At 39.2% G+C, this 17,711-nt stretch overlaps 1 protein-coding gene across 1 annotated transcript in view; it reads right to left on the minus strand.

Moving 5' to 3' along the window:
* C3H10orf67 (chromosome 3 C10orf67 homolog) overlaps positions 1 to 17,711 on the minus strand; it is a 109,832-nt gene that overhangs the window by 19,575 nt on the left and 72,546 nt on the right. Inside the window, 2 exon segments of the mRNA XM_057499353.1 lie at positions 588 to 764; positions 16,006 to 16,071. Of these exon segments, the coding sequence (XP_057355336.1) occupies positions 588 to 764; positions 16,006 to 16,071 (243 nt within the window).

Raw genomic sequence — 17,711 nt, forward strand, 5'->3', positions numbered from 1 at the left:
GTTGAACATCACAGAACTACTTCTTAAAGTGTCCTTTTATTAGAGTAGTAGTACCGCCGTAGGTCCAGAAAAAGCAATTCTGATTATTTGGGGGGAAGGTGGATGTGGAGAGTAACAGCATGTAATTCACTCTTGCATGTCTCTGATAGTATGAGTTAGTCCAGTAGTTGATTTATAATATTATGAGCAAATAGACTGGAAGGACCTGCATGTCCTTCTGGAGATCTTTAGTAACTTCTGATTGATGGTGGGCAGTAATGGGTTAGAGATTATACACCTAGAAAGGGCTTGGAATGAGGCTTCTCTATCTTGCTAATTTAATAGAGCCCCACTAAGGTTGGATGACTAAGCTGGTGATAATGGGGACATCCTCTTGGGCAAGCGAAGGGACCTAGCAAGGACACAGGAACAGAGGACAGCTGGCAGAGCCCCTGTGCACAGGTATCCAGCGGGAGAGGGGAAGCGGGCCTATGAGCCTGTGGGCCTTGCTGATGTTGGCCATGAGGGCCACTGCCTTTGCAACAGTGCTAACAGAGCAGCAGCTCCTGTGCAGACAAAGATGTCATAGGGGTGGGCTTAATTCTTACCACAGGGCCCTCTTCCTTTGAAGGCTGCTTTGGAGTCTTCACTTTTTTGGTCTTAGTGGGCAGTAAACTGATGGAGGAAGAATATGGCTTCAAAATGGGTCCACTCTGGGGTGGAATCCTTGGCTGTGAGAGCCACGGGGACAAGGCCACTTCTTTCGCTTTCTCTAGTCTCGGGCTCTGGAGTGCAGGAAGAACCAGTGTTTTTTTTTTAATTTTAATTTTAATTTTAATTTTTTATATATATATATTTTTTTTTCGGGGAGGGGTGGGTGGGTGGAAGAGGTGAAGGGAATAAAGAGGCACAAAATCTCAATCATAATATACATTAGTCACAGGATGAAAGTATAGCAAGAGAATATAGTCAATAAGCTATAACCAGTCTTTCTATGTTGACAGACAATAACTATGCTAGTTGGGGTGAGCTTTTGATAATGTAGATCAAATGTCAAATCACTGTGTTGTGTACTTGAAACCAATATAGTATTGTATATCAATTATATTTCAATAAAAAATGCTGTGAGTAATGCTGTATAGCTTAGTTTCATAATCTTAGTAACATTAGGGCCCAGAAGTTACTCTTATCAGGCGTAGGCAAGAGAAAGCAGTCATCATCAAAGAGGAATTCATCAGCTGAGAACTGTCATGCACCAGAACTATCCATCATCTGATTCTATTCCCCTGTAGTTAATTTCTTTTGTGATTGTGAGAGAAATTTTTATTCAGAACTTGTAAGAAGGCAGGGTGACCCCTTCTTACATAGTTAGAAATTCCTGGAAAATGTTTCAATTTAGCAGATCTTACTTTTTCTTATAGTTTTATAATAAGCATATGTGTGTTACATAATACATTACAACAATAAGTGTTTAAAACAAATCGTTGCCTACTATGTAGCAGGGTACAGTAACTTTGAGTTGCCATGTGTTCTAGTTAAATCAACACTGTTATGAGTCCAGGAGGTCTGCTCAAACCAAAATGGCCATGGGTGAATCCCTCCCAAACTGAAAACCTCAAAGGGAATTGGGCTAGAGGGTAAGTTGCAGGTTCAAGTCACTATAGGGTGGATCTTCTTTTTTTTTTTTTAATTTAAAATTTTTATTTTGGTATCATTAATCTACAATTACATGAGGAACATTATGTTTACTAGGCTGCGCCTTTCACCAAGTCCCTCCCAACATACCCCTTCACAGTCACTGTCCATCTGCGTAGTAAGATGCTGTAAAATCACTACTTGTCTTCTCTGTGTTGCACAGCCTTCCCCGTGCCCCCCACGCACTATACATGCTACTGGTAATGCCCTCTTTCTTTTTCCCCGCACTTATCCCTCCCTTCCCACCCATCCTCCCCAGTCCCTTTCCCTTTGGTAACTATTAGTCCATTCTTGGGTTCTGTGATTCTGCTGCTCTTTTGTTCCTTCAGTTTTCCTTTGTTCTTTTTTTTTTTTTTGCATCTCTCATATTTATTGATCAAATGGTTGTTAACAACAATAAAATTCTGTATAGGGGAGTCAATGCTCAATGCACAATCATTAATCCACCCCAAGCCTAATTCTTGTCAGTCTCCAATCTTCTGAAGCACAACGAACAAGTTCTTACATGGAGAACAAATTCTTACATAGCGAATAAGTTCTTACATGGTGAACAGCACAAGGGCAGTCATTACAGAAACTTTTGGTTTTGATCACGCATTATGAACTATAAACAATCAGGTCAAATATGAATACTCATTTGGTTTTTATACTTGATTTATATGTGGATACCACATTTCTCTCTTTATTATTATTATTTTTAATAAAATGCTGAAGTGGTAGGTAGATGCAAGATAAAGGTAGAAAACATAGTTTAGTGTTGTAAGAGAGCAAATGTAGATGATCAGGTGTGTGCCTGTAGACTATGTGTTAATCCAAGCTAGACAAGGGCAATAAAACATCCACGGATGCATAAGATTTCTCTCAAAACAGGGGGGGTGAGGTTCTAAGCCTCACCTCTGTTGATCCCCAATTTCTCACCTGATGGCCCCCCTGCGACTGTGCCTGTTTTCGGTTGTTCCTCCCTTGAGGAATCTTACCCATCTCTGGCTAACCAGTCATCTTCTGGGGCCATACAGGGAAATGTAAAGTTGGTAAGTAACAGAGAAGCCATATTGTTTGAAAAGGTTAGCTTTTTACTTCTTTGGATATTTATGCCCTGTGGCTTCTATGCCCAGCATTTGTCTTGAGGTATCTTTACCACTTGGAGGAATTATGATACTCGGTAAATTCGATATGAGGCACAAATTCTATTTAAGGGTTGTAATTAGGAAGGAAGAAGAAAAGCTATAGAAGTAGCAGATGGAAGAAAACATGGGAAGATTGATTATTTCTTTGACATATCTTCTTGTAGAGTAACTTAAGCATGTATAGGTTTTAAACTACTAATTAAATTGTGCACACACATTAACATAATAGGAATACAGTTACATAACCAAAGCAGGTCTATAATTACCAGCCATCTCCAGTGAAACCAAGAAAACCAGTTAGGCACCCTAGGCATTTGTGAAAATTTATCTATGATATGATGGATATTGTCCAACTGTACTTTAACAGTCTGAGAGAAATCAGACAAATTAAAACAACCCATTCCTGGGAACTGTTCACATCCCATATGTTCTTTTAACAGTAGATAGTCTGTAGTTGTAAGATTTTGGAGCGCTACAACTTGCACTTCTCCTAATTCTTGGTTGAGTTCCAACAGTATAGATACAGTCAAATTTGTTGTTTTACTGTATGCACAGGCCAGTTTAGATATCTCCTTCTTCATTCCCATGGCAAGTCCAGGAACCGGTGGGATAAATGCAGCTACAGCTGTAGCAGTGCGTGGATCTTTGTTGAGGTTTTTTGATGATCATCTTCTGGTATGAGTCTTCCAGAGAGTGCTGATGTTGGAAGTTCTTCTTCATATCGTATCTTAGTTCATTTTCTGGGTAGCCAAATTAGGCTTTGATCCTCTGTATAAACACAAACAGACCCTTTGACCACACTTTGATATGCCCTTTATACCATTGTGTAGAACTCATGGGAGGTCACCACACAGGAACTGCTTTTTTTTTTTTAAGAGAAAGGAATATTATCAGAAAAATGTACCTCCATAGCCGATCATCTGACACCCTTTAAGTGATCAAAATTAAGGATATTTAAAGCATGCATTAATCATTGATTTACAGATAGTTTTATCCTATCAGGGAGTAATCCCCCTTTTCTTTCTTTCTTTCTTTTTTTTTTTGTTATCATTAATCTACACTTACATGAAGAATATTATGTTTACTAGGCTCTCCCCTATAACAGGTCTCCCCTATAAACCCCTTTACAGTCACTGTCCATCAGCATAGCAAAATGTTGTAGAATCACTACTTGTCTTCTCTGTGTTGTACAGCCCTCCCCTTTCTCCCACCCCCCCATGTGTGCTAATCTTAATACTCCCCTTCTTCTCCCACCCCCCTTATCCCTCCCTACACACCCATCCTCCCCAGTCCCTTTCCCTTTGGTACCTGTTAGTTCATTCTTGGGTTCTGTGATTCCGCTGCTGTTATGTTCCTTCAGTTTTTCCTTTGTTCTTATACTCCACATATGAGTGAAGTCATTTGGTACTTGTCTTTCTCTGCCTGGCTGATTTCACTGAGCACAATAGCCTCTAGCTCCATCCATGTTGTTGCGAATGGTAGGATCTGTTTTTTTCTTGTGACTGAGTAATATTCCAATGTGTATATGTACCACATCTTCTTTATCCATTCATCTACTAATGGACATTTAGGTTGCTTCCATATCTTGGCTATTGTAAATAGTGCAGCGATAAACATGGGGGTGCATCTGTCTTTTTCAAACTTGAGTGCTGCATTCTTAGAGTAAATTCCTAGGAGTGGAATTCCTGGGTCAAATGGTATTTCTATTTTGAACATTCTGAGGAACCTCCATACTGCTTTCCACAATGGTTGAACTAATTTACATTCCCACCAGCAGTGTAGGAGGGTTCCCTTTTCTCCACAACCTCGCCAGCATTTGTTGCTGTTTGTCTTTTCGATGATGGCGATCCTTATTGGTGTGAGGTGATATCTCATTGTGGTTTTAATTTGCATTTCTCTCATGATTAGCGATGTGGAGCATCTTTTCATGTGCCTGTTGGCCATCTGGATTTCTTCTTTAGAGAACTGTCTATTTAGTTCCTCTGCCCATTTTTTAATTGGATTATTTGCTTTTTGTTTGTTGAGGTAAGTGAGCTCTTTATATATTTTGGATGTCAATCCTTTATCGGATCTGTCATTTATGAATATATTCTCCCATACTGTAGGATACCTTTTTGTTCTATTTGCTGTACAGAACCTTTTTTTTTTTGTAGATAATTATTTTTTATTGAAGGGTAGTTGACACACAGTATTACATTACATTAGTTTCAGGTGTACAACCCAGTGATTCAACATTTATATACATGATAATTCTAGGTACCAGCTATCACCATACCAAGTTGTTACAATATTTTGAATATATTCCTTATGCTATACATTACATCCCGGTTACGTATTTAGTTTACAATTGGAAGTGTGTACTTTTTTGTTGTTGTTGTGAGGGCATCTCTCATATTTATTGACCAAATGGTTGTTAACAATAAAATTCTGTATAGGGGAGTCAATGCTCAATGCACAATCATTAATCCACCCCAAGCCTAATTTTCATCAGTCTCCAATCTTCTGAAGCATAATGAACAAGTTCTTACATGGAGAACAAATTCTTACATAGTGAATAAGTTACATGGTGAACAGTACAAGGGCAGTCATCACAGAAGCTTTCGGTTTTGCTCATGCATTATGAACTATAAACAGTCAGTTCAAATATGAATACTCATTTGATTTTTATACTTGATTTATACGTGCACACCACATTTCTCTCTTTATTATTATTATTTTTAATAAAATGCTGAAGTGGTAGGTAGATACAAGATACAGGTAGAAAACATAGTTTAGTGTTGTAAGAGAGCAAATGTAGATGATCAGGTGTGTGCCTGTAGACTATGTGTTAATCCAACCTACACAAGGGCAATAAAACATCCACATATGCATAAGATTTCTCTCAGAACAGGGGGGGTGAGGTTCTAAGCCTCACCTCTGTTGATTCCCAATTTCTCACCTGATGCCCCCCTGCAACTGTGCCTGTCTTAGGTTGTTCCTCCCTTGAGGAATCTTTCCCGTCTCTGGCTAACCAGTCATCTTCCAGGGCCAATCAGGGAAATGTAAAGTTGGTAAGTGAGAGAGAAGCCTTATTGTTTGAAAAGGTTAGCTTTTCACTTCTTTGGATATTTATGCCCTGTGGCTTCTATGCCCAGCATTTGTCTTGAGGTATCTTTACCACTTGGAAGAATTATGATACTCGGTTAATTTGATATGAGACACGAATTCTATTTAAGGGTTGTAATTAGGAAGGAAGAAGGAAAGCTATAGAAGTAGCAGATGGAAGAAAACATGGGAAGATTGATTATTTCTTTGACATATCTTCTTGTAGAGTAACTTAAGCATGTATAGGTTTTAAACTACTAATTAAATTGTGCACACACATTAATATAATAGGAGTATAGTTACATAACCAAAGCATATCTGTAATTACCAGCCATCTCCAGTGAAACCAAGAAAACCAGTTAGGCACCTTAGGCATTTGTGAAAACTTATCTATGATATGGTGGATATTGTCCAACTGAGCTTGAACAGTCTGAGAGAAATCAGACAAATTAAAACAACCCATTCCTGGGGACTGTTTGCATCCCATATGTTCTTTTAACAGTAAATAGTCTGTAGTTGTAAGATTTTGGAACGCTACAATTTGCACTTCTCCTAATTCTTGTTTGAGTTACAACAGCATAGATCCAGTCAAATTTGTTGTTCCACTGTATGCACAGGCCAGTTTAGATATCTCCTTCTTCATTCCAATGGCAAGTCCAGGAACTGGTGGTATGAGTGCATCTACAGCTGTAGCAGTGCGTGGATCTTTGTTGGGGTTTTTTGATGATCATCTTCTGGCATGAGACTTCCAGAGAGTGCTGATGTTGGAAGTTCTTTTTCATATCGTATCTTAGTTCATTTTCGGGGTAGCCCAATTAGGCTTTGATCCTCTGTATAAACACAAACAGACCCTTTGCCTACACTTTTATAAGCCCTTTATACCCTTGTGTAGGAATCATTGGAGGTCCCCACACAGAAACTGTCTTTTTTTTTTTTTTGGTATCATTAATCTACACTTACATGACGAATATTATGTTTACTAGGCTCTCCCCTATACCAGGTCCCCCCTATAAACCCCTTTACAGTCACTGTCCATCAGCATAGCAAATGTTGTAGAATCACTACTTGCCTTCTCTGTGTTGTACAGCCCTCCCCTTTCTCCCACCCCCCCATGTGTGCTAATCTTAATACCCCCGTTTTTCTCCCCACCCCTTATCCCTCCCTACCCACCCATCCTCCCCAGTCCCTTTCCCTTTGGTACCTGTTAGTCCATTCTTGAGTTCTGTGATTCTGCTGCTGTTTTGTTCCTTCAGTTTTTCCTTTGTTCTTATATTCCACAGATGAGTGAAATCATTTGGTATTTCTCTTTCTTCACTTGGCTTGTTTCACTGAGCATAGTACCCTCCAGCTCCATCCATGTTGCTGCAAATGGTAAGATTTGCCCTTTTCTTATGGCTGAGTAGTATTCCATTGTGCATATGTACCACATCTTCTTTATCCATTCATCTATCGATGGACATTTAGGTTGCTTCCAATTCTTGGCTATTGTAAATAGTGCTGCGATAAACATAGGGGTGTATCTGTCTTTCTCAAACTTGATTGCTGTGTTCTTAGGGTAAATTCCTAGGAGTGCAATTCCTGGGTCAAATGGTAAGTCTGTTTTGAGCATTTTGACGTACCTCCATACTGCTTTCCACAATGGTTGAACTAACTTACATTCCCACCAGCAGTGTAGGAGGGTTCCCCTTTCTCCACAGCCTCGCCAACATTTGTTGTTGTTTGTCTTTTGGATGGCAGCCATCCTTACTGGTGTGAGGTGATACCTCATTGTAGTTTTAATTTGCATTTCTCTGGTAATTAGCGATGTGGAGCATCTTTTCATGTGTCTGTTGGCCATCTGTATTTCTGTTTTGGAGAACTGTCTGTTCAGTTCCTCTGCCCATTTTTTAATTGGGTTATTTGTTTTTTGTTTGTTGAGGCATGTGAGCTCTTTATATATTCTGGACGTCAAGCCTTTATTGGATCTGTCATTTTCAAATATATTCTCCCATACTGTAGGGTTCTTTTTTGTTCTATTGATGGTGTCTTTTGCTGTACAGAAGCTTTTCAGCTTAATATAGTCCCACTTGTTCATTTTTGCTGTTGTTTTCCTTGCCCGGGGAGATATGTTCAAGAAGAGGTCACTCATGTTTATGTCTAAGAGGTTTTTGCCTATGTTTTCTTCCAAGAGTTTAATGGTTTCATGACTTACATTCAGGTCTTTGATCCATTTTGAGTTTACTTTTGTATATGGGGTTAGACAATGGTCCAGTTTCATTCTCCTACATGTAGCTGTCCAGTTTTGCAGCACCATCTGTTGAAGAGACTGTCATTTCGCCATTGTATGTCCATGGCTTCTTTATCAAATATTAATTGACCATATATGTCTGGGTTAATGTCTGGATTCTCTAGTCTGTTCCATTGGTCTGTGGCTCTGCTCTTGTGCCAGTACCAAATTGTCTTGATTACTGTGGCATTATAGTAGAGCTTGAAGTTGGGGAGTGAGATCCCCCCTACTTTATTCTTCTTTCTCAGGATTGCTTTGGCTATTCAGGGTTTTTGGTGTTTCCATATGAATTTTTTAATTATTTGTTCCAGTTCATTGAAGAATGTTGCTGGTAGTTTCATAGGGATTGCATCAAATCTGTATATTGCTTTGGGCAGGATGGCCATTTTGACGATATTAATTCTTCCTAGCCATGAGCATGGGATGAGTTTCCATCTGTTAGTGTCCCCTTTAATTTCTCTTAAGAGTGACTTGTAGTTTTCAGAGTATAAGTCTTTCACTTCTTTGGTTAGGTTTATTCCTAGGTATTTAGGTATTTTTTGTTTTTATGCAATTGTGAATGGAGTTGTTTTCCTGATTTCTCTTTCTGTTGGTTCATTGTTAATGTATAGGAAAGCCACAGATTTCTGTGTGTTGATTTTGTATCCTGCAACTTTGCTGTATTTCGATATGAGTTCTAGTAGTTTTGGGGTGGAGTCTTTAGGGTTTCTTATGTACAGTATCATGTCATCTGCAAATAGTGACAGTTTAACTTCTTCTTTACCAATCTGGATTCCTTGCATTTTTTTGTTTTGTCTGATTGCCGTGGCTAGGACCTCCAGTATTATGTTAAATAACAGTGGGGAGAGTGGGCATCCCTGTCTAGTTCCCGATCTCAGAGGAAATGCTTTCAGCTTCTTGCTGTTCAATATAATGTTGGCTGTGTGTTTATCAAAGATGGCCTTTATTATGTTGAGGTACTTGCCCTCTATTCCCATTTTGCTGAGAGTTTTTAACATGAATGGATGTTGAACTTTGTCAAATGCTTTTTCAGCATCTGTGGAGATGATCATGTTGTTTTTGTCTTTCTTTTTGTTGATGTGGTGGATGATGTTGATGGACTTTCGAATGTTGTACCATCCTTGCATCCCTGGGATGAATCCCACTTGGTCATGGTGTATGATCCTTTTGATGTATTTTTGAATTCGGTTTGCTAATATTTTGTTGAGTATTTTTGCATCTACGTTCATCAGGGATATTGGTCTGTAGTTTTCTTTTTTGGTGGGGTCTTTGCCTGGTTTTTGTATTAGTGTGATGTTAGCTTCATAGAATGAGTTTGGGAGTATCCCCTTCTCCTCTATTTTTTGGAAAACTTTAAGGAGAATGGGTATTATATTTTCCCTGTATGTCTGATAAAATTCCGAGGTAAATCCATCTGGCCCAGGGGTTTTGTTCTTTGGTAGTTTTTTGATTACCGCTTCAATTTCGTTGCTGGTAATTGGTCTGTTTAGATTTTCTGTTTCTTTCTGGGTCAGTCTTGGAAGGTTGTACTTTTCTAGGAAGTTGTCCATTTCTCCTAGGTTTCCCAGCTTGTTAGCATATAGGTTTTCATAGTATTCTCTAATAATTCTTTGTATTTCTGTGGGGTCCGTTGTGATTTTTCCTTTCTCGTTTCTGATACTGTTGATTTGTGTTGACTCTCTTTTCCTCTTAATAAGTCTAGCTAGAGGCTTATCTATTTTTTTAATTTTCTCGAAGAACCATCTCTTGGTTTCATTGATTTTTGCTATTGTTTTATTCTTCTCAATTTTATTTATTTCTTCTCTGATCTTTATTATGTCCCTCCTTCTGCTGACCTTAGGCCTCATTTGTTCTTCTTTTTCCAATTTCAATAATTGTGACATTAGACCATTCATTTGGGATTGTTCTTCCTTTTTTAAATATGCTTGGATTGCTATATACTTTCCTCTTAATTCTGCTTTTGCTGTGTCCCACAGAAGTTGGGGCTTAGTGTTGTTGTTGTCATTTGTTTCCATATATTGCTGGATCTCCATTTTGATTTGGTCATTGATCCACTGATTATTTAGGAGCGTGTTGTTAAGCCTCCATGTGTTTGTGAGCCTCTTTGCATTCTTTGTACAGTTTATTTCTAGTTTTATGCCTTTGTGGTCTGAAAAGTTGGTTGGTAGGATTTCAATCTTTTGGAATTTTCTGAGGCTCTTTTTGTGGCCTAGTATGTGGTCTATTCTGGAGAATGTTCCATGTGCACTTGAGAAGAATGTATATCCTGTTGCGTTTGGATGTAGAGTTCTATAGATGTCTATTAGGTCCATCTGCTCTACTGTGTTGCTCAGTGCTTCCGTGTTCTTACTTATTTTCTGCCCTGTGGATCTGTCCTTTGGGGTGAGTGGTGTGTTGAAGTCTCCTAGAATGAATGCATTGCAGTCTATTTCCCCCTTTAGTTCTGTTAGTATTTGTTTCACATATGCTGGTGCTCCTGTGTTGGGTGCATATATATTTATAATGGTTATATCTTCTTGTTTGACTGAGCCCTTTATCATTATGTAATGTCCTCCTTTATCTCTGGTTACTTTCTTAGTTTTGAAGTCTATTTTGTCTGATATTAGTACTGCAACCCCTGCTTTCTTCTCGCTATTGTTTGCCTGAAATATGTTTTTCCACCCCTTGACTTTTAGTCTGTACATGTCTTTGGGTTTGAGGTGAGTTTCTTGTAAACAGCATATAGACGGGTCTTGATTTTTTATCCATTCTATTACTCCGTGTCTTTTGATAGGGACATTCAGTTCATTTACACTTAGGGTGATTATTGAAAAGTATGTAGTTATTGCCATTGCAGGCTTTAGATTCGTGGTTACCAAAGGTTCAAGGTTAGCTTCTTTAGTATCTTAGTGTCTAACTTAATTCACTTATTGAGCTGTTATAAACACTGTCTGGTGATTCTTTATTTCTCTCCCTTCTTATTCCTTCTCCTCCATTCTTTATATGTTGGATGTTTTATTCTGTGCTCTTTTGTGTTTCCTTTGACTGCTTTTGTGGGTAGTTGATTTTATTTTTTGCCTTTAGTTAGTATTTGGTTGGTCTGCTTTCTTTGCTGTGATTTTATTTTCTCTGGTGACATCTGTTTAGTCTTAGGAGTGCTCCCATCTAGAGCAGTCCCTCTAAAATACCCTGTAGAGGTGGTTTGTGGGAGGCAAATTCCCTCAACTTTTGCTTGTCTGGGAATTGTTTAATCCCTCCTTCATATCTAAGTGATAGTCGTGCTGGATACAGAATTCTTGGTTCAAGGCCCTTCTGTTTCATTGCATTAAATATGCATTTCATTGTATTTCATGCCATTCTCTTCTGGCCTGTAAGATTTTTGTTGAGAAGTCTGATGATAGCCAGATGGTTTTCCTTTGTAGGTGACCTTTTTCCTCTCTCTAGCTGCCTTTAAAACTCTGTCCTTGTCCTTAATATTTGCCATTTTAATTATTATGTGTCTTTTTGTCCTCCTTGGGTCCTTTCTTTTGGGAGTTCTGTGTACTTCTGTAGTCTGATCGATTATTTCCTCTCCCAGTTTGGGGAAGTTTTCAGGAATTATTTCTTCAAAGACACTTTCTATCCCTTTTTCTCTCTCTTCTTCTTCTGGTACCCCTATAATGCGGATATTGTTCCTTTTGCATTGGTCACACAGTTCTCTTAGTATTGTTTCATTCCTTGAGATCCTTTTAGCTCTGTCTGTGTCAGCTTCTATGCGTTCCTGTTCTCTGATTTCTATTCCATCAATGGCCTCTTTCTTCTTATCCATTCTGCTTATAAATTCTTCCAGAGATTGTTTCATTTCTGTAATCTGCCTCTGGATGTCATCCCTTAGTTCTTGTATATTTCTCTGCAGCTCTGTCAGCATGGTTATGACCTTTATTTTAATTGTTTTTCAGGAAGACTGGTTAGGTCTATCTTCTTTTCAGGAGTTGACTCTGTCATTTTGGTCTGTATCAAATTCTTCTGCCTTTTCATAGTGATAGAGGTAGTTGTGCAGAGCTGGCATGTGTGTTGGCTGGGAGAATGTCCCTTATTGCTGGTTTGTGGCCTTCCTCTCCTGGGAGAACAGCAACCTCTAGCGGCTTGTGCTGGGTAGCTGTGCACAGACAGGGCTTCTGATTCTTGCCCGGCCACTGTGGAGTTAAGCTCCATGGTTACTATGGGTGTAGCCAGCCTCAGTCTGCTGCTCCAATATGGTGGAGCCGCATTGGAGGGGAAACAGGCGGGAGGGGCTTCCCAGGGGGTTAGGGCACCCAGAGTTCCCTGGGATTCCCAGCTGCTAGACTAAGTGTCTCGGTACTCTTCCGTCCAGCTGTGGGGTCCCTGTCCCTTTAAGACTTCCAAAAAGCACTCGCGTTTCTTTGTCCCAGGGCCGCCAGCTGCGGGGACCCGCTCACAGGTCTTACTGTCCTGTTTCCCTAGTATCCAGCACCCCGAGCACTGTGTGTCTGTACTCCGGTTCGGATGGCTGGGGCTGGGTGTTCAGTAGTCCTGGGCTCCCTCTCCCTCCCTGCTCCGTTTCCTCTCCTCCCCCTGGGAGCTGGGGTGAGGGGCGCTCAGGTCCCGCTGGGCCACAGCTTGTATCTTATTCCCTCTGTGTGGTGCTGGGTTCTCACAGGTGTGGATGTAGTCTGGTTGGAAAAGAAGGGACATGAAATCAACAGTCCAAGCAGGTTTATTGCTAAACCTGAGAGGGACCCCTCTGTTCTGGTGAACAGAACAAAGAAGGTGTCTCTTACAGGCTAAGAGGCTTTTTATGGCCAGGTTTTTGGCAGGCTTTTGAGGGGAGGAGTCGGGGAAAAGGTGGGCTGTGGCTTGCTGACGTGTCCTCTGGAGGATGCTTTTAGCCTAAGTAAATTGAAACCTAGGTCTCTTGGAGCTGGCAGGTGGGCTTATTCAAAAAGACAGTACTCCTGTCCTGGCTCTATCACTGAATGCTTGTGTCCTTGCAAAATTCATATGTTGAAGCCTTAGCTCCCAATGTGATGGTATTAGGAGGTGTGACCTTTGAGGGGTAATTAGATTTAGATTAGGTCCCTAGCTAGTTAGGTTAGCTAGCTCTCTGTTGCTCACTCTCCCTCTTCCTCCCTCCTCCTCTTTCCTCCCCTCTTCACAGGCAGGGCTGTGGGAGCACCCAGGGAGAAGGTGGCAATCCACAATCCAGGAGGTCGGCTCTCTGCAGATACCCAAATGGCTGGCTTCTTGATCTTGAACTTCCAGCCTCCAGAACTCTGATAAATAAATGTCTGTTGTTGAATCCACTGGGTATGGTATTTTATTACACCCACTGAGCAGACTATGACAAGGTCCAATATTTCAATCTTTCCTTTTGGGGAGTTTTTGGTATCAAGTCTGAGAACTCTTGGCCTAGTCATAGATCCCAAAGATTTTCTCTTATGTTTTCTTCTGAAAGTTTATGGTTTTACATTTTACATTTAAGTCTATAGTCTAGTCTGAGTTGTATAAACTCTGAAGTTTACATGTGGTTCATTTTTGGGGGCAAATATCATATGATCACTTATATGTGGAATCTAAAATATTCTGAATTTATAATAGATACAGAGAACAGGTTGGTGGTTGCCAAAGGTGGGAGGTGGGGGGTAGGCAAAAAGGGTGAAGGTGGTCACAGGTACAACCTCCAGTTAGAAGATAAATGTCCTGGGAATACAATATACAGCTTGATGACTATAGTTAACAATACTCTCTTGTATATTTGAAAGTTGCTAAGAGAATAAATCTTAAAGTTCTCATCACAAGAAAAAAAATTGTAAGTATGTGAAGAGATGGATGTTAACAAAACTTGTGATCATTTTGCAATATATACATGCATCAGATCATTTTGTTGTGCACTTAAAATTGATACAGTGTTATATGGCAATAATATCTCAGTTATAAAAAGGTGAATGAAAGCCACTAAGCATAGGAATCACAGGAAAATAAAAGATTATTTCACATGTACCTCTTAAAGCCCATCTAAGGACATAATCGGTCTATATTTCATTGTTTACCTTATTAGCCATGCCTTTTGCATACCAGCTTTTGACTTTTAAAATTAGGCTTTTAATAGGCCATAAAATAAACAGTATTGGAAAACAGTAATAGAAGAGCATGGGAAATTAAAAACCTAAAGAAAGTTTTTAATTTTTACAAAATGGCTCTGCTCAATAATTCTCCCACTCCTCCATCTAGGTGCAATCGTCAGTCCAGAAGTCCCCATTTCTGGAGAAAGCACTATGGCTAGAAACAGCAGGACCACAGAGCCGCAAAACCAGCCTCCTTCTGAGTGACTGACAGAATGCCCCTGGAGGGTAGGACGCACCAAACAGCGACCTTGACAGGCCCAAAGCATGCCATGGGAACTTTGGTCACAAGAAGAACCTGGGGCACACTCTTTCTACTGAACACTTGAACCCCCAAACTAGTTCAGAGCATGCTGAAGACTTGGCTGCCGTGAGGTTTGTGATGCAAGACCTTGCTGCTTGGCAACAAGCGTGGTGCTCAGCAAAACTGCTAAACAACAACGTAAAACTTGATTGGTTCCCCTGTGGGCAACATAATAACACCGGTTAAACACGTACAGTTCAAATAAAGAGGCAAAGTAATTTGAAAACTATGGGGCCTGTTCATGGTGTAGGCACAGACTCACTGATTAAGTAGTTCCATTTCTTCTTGAGTACTGCTAACAAACTCACATTTACTTCCCACTCTATAAAAACACTTTCAATTTTAATGGCAACGTGCACATTTAGCTCTTTGTTTTCAGAAGCAACTCCTGGACTTTGGAGAAATGACAGAAGAGGCTGTGGGTGGGACAGATGAAATTGACCAAGTATACTCAAATAATGGAGAAAATTTTTATTTGCCAGATACTTAAAAGTGGAGGGCAGAGGGTTCCAAATAATATATTTGCATGGTTTCTGTGAACAGTGAACCATAATTTTTTTCGTCGCCTGCATTCCCAAGTTGGTTTCATAGAAGGCTTTATTGTAGTCCCCAGCATTGTTTTGCATTAATTTCTATGACAAGGAACCCAAAACACATGGTGCTGAGAGTAACAAAACAGAGTTAGGGAAACAGTCATGACTTGGCACAAAGTGTGACAAGCTGTAAAAAAGGGCATGTTTCAATATCTGAAGTGGTGTTGATTTCCTATGAACAACCTTTTCTCTTCTAAACAGTATCATATTCTTTTCAAGCACATTTAGAACGCAAGTCAAGCTGTGTTTTATTTTTTATTATAATAAACACAGTCAGTTTACTGTAACAAAGACATACTAGTGGCGATCAGTTGAAAGCCCAAGTGTAGCACCATAAGCCGGGCAGGGGGTGAGGTGGCGGGGCCTGGGGGTGGGCAGTCAACTGATAAAAGACCAGCCGTCTGGAAAGTTCCCTTAAAAGAACATAAAAAGGCAGTGTTTTCTTATGAGACTAACACAGAATGCCAAAATATCTAGCTGGGCTCTTTTTTTGTTGTCCCTTATGGCAATTTGTAGCTAAAAATAACAAATCCTTCAAAAATATTGGGCTCTCATATGTTTTTTTTTAATCTCCATAATAAAAACCAAAGATGTTACACACTACTTTAAAATGCAGTACTATTCCTTACATAAAATTCCTCCACATAATAAGTATATTTATTATGTAGTATGCTACTCAAACTATATTCTTAAAAATGATCATTTAAAAATATTTATTATGCATACATTTAGATTCTTGATAAAGATGAAATGAAGAGTTCACAGTAAACAGTTACAAATAAAGTTTACAAAACTTTCTTGATTAAATTGAATTTCTGCATTCAAATATATTAGGAAATAATATAAATAACCTTACCATATCTTGAACTAATGATTTTTCCAAATCAAGTTCATATAATAATCTTTCCCTACCACCAGTTAGCTGAAAGAGAGGAATATTACATTTTGATTACAAATAAGAACAGAATATCTGAAATTCTTCCTCAGTAGAATTTAGTGAAACATATTTTGAATCTAAATATGAGAAAAAGGGATCCAAGTATGCTTAAAGGAAAAACTAAGCATCTATAGATTATCATGTAATAATAGCATTATTACATTTTTAGTATATAAGGAAGCAAAATACAGAAAATGCCAAGTTTTTACAATCTTCCTTTACTCCATCCCCCCAAAATGTGAAAGCAATTACCAATCTGCCAAAAAGCACAATTTGACTTCACTGTTGATATGAACCATTTCTCTTATACTTTTGGTTTTTGTGCTATATTATATGATTGTCAAACTATATTCATACTAACTGAAAGTAGTCATCCAAAGCATATACTGCGGGGCCATTATACTCATAAGACTTGCCTCAGTATTTTAAATGATGCCCCTTTGTGTGTGTATTATACACTGATAAAAGTCAAACCTTGGTTTTGACATCTATGCAGTTCAATTAATTCATTATTTAATAAACATGAATGGAACACCTTTTAGATGCCAGACATTTTGTTTAGCTACAGAGGTATACAAAGGAGGTAGAACAGATCCTTTCTCCTGGAGCATCTACAGAACAGTAGGAGAACAAGGTGAAAAAATGATTATAATATGTAAAGAAAAGTGTTAATAAATAAAATCTTTAGGTAGCCAAAAAGCGTAAAAATCCACATAATTATAAGATATGCCTGCCATACATGGAGCTAACAGGAGAAGTGCCATTTGACAGGGGTCTTGAAGGATATGCAGAAGTTCAACAAGTTGGAGGAGAAAGGCACAGCAAACAGCAAACAAAATAGTGAAGCAACCACAGAAAAGCATGGAGTAATGGAGGAAATGGTAGAAGTCTGGTATTATGGGACCCAGGGCGCATGCAGACAGGAATGGCAGGAAATCAAAAGAGAAAGAGATTCAGAGAGATACCAAGAGGGGTCTTGCTCACCACAATTAGGAGTGGAAGGCAGAATGATGCAATGAAGAGATAAGAGTCTGTTCAAGTCAAAGCTCTGCTCATTACTAGCTATGTGGGTAAATTAATTCTATGCTTAAAGGTTTCATTTTCTTGTCTGTAAAGTTAGGGTAATAAACCTACTTCAAAGAGCACTTCTGAAAAGAATTTGAGACAGCGAACGTGAAAGTCTTTGTCTATTCCTGGCATATGAAAATGACCCAGTACATTCTTGGGTAACTGGATTTTATACCGAAGGCAGTGGGAAACCACTGAAGGCTTTAGCACATAAGATCAGAGTGTTAGGTAACTACAGCTGCAGCGTGGAAGCTAACTTTGCAAAGGGGTACAGTGGAGACAGAAAAAGGAAGTAAAACTATGATGAGGGCCTCAACTAAGTCTGTCAATGTTGTTGCAGAGAAAAGGGATTTGAGATGAATTTTGGAAGAAAAATCTACAGACCCGGTGACCAACTAGATACAAGGCATGAAGGAGAGAGTACAGAATGACTCTCAATTTGTCATTTGCTCCTCTGGAGAGATGGCATGTCATTAATTTAAATGAGGAACACAGCATAGTCCAGATTCAGTCAGTAATGAGTTCAAGTTTTGACAATGGGTTTGATGAATATATAA

The sequence above is a fragment of the Manis pentadactyla genome, chromosome 3, assembly GCF_030020395.1.
Source record: "Manis pentadactyla isolate mManPen7 chromosome 3, mManPen7.hap1, whole genome shotgun sequence".
Taxonomy (NCBI): Eukaryota; Metazoa; Chordata; class Mammalia; order Pholidota; family Manidae; genus Manis; species Manis pentadactyla.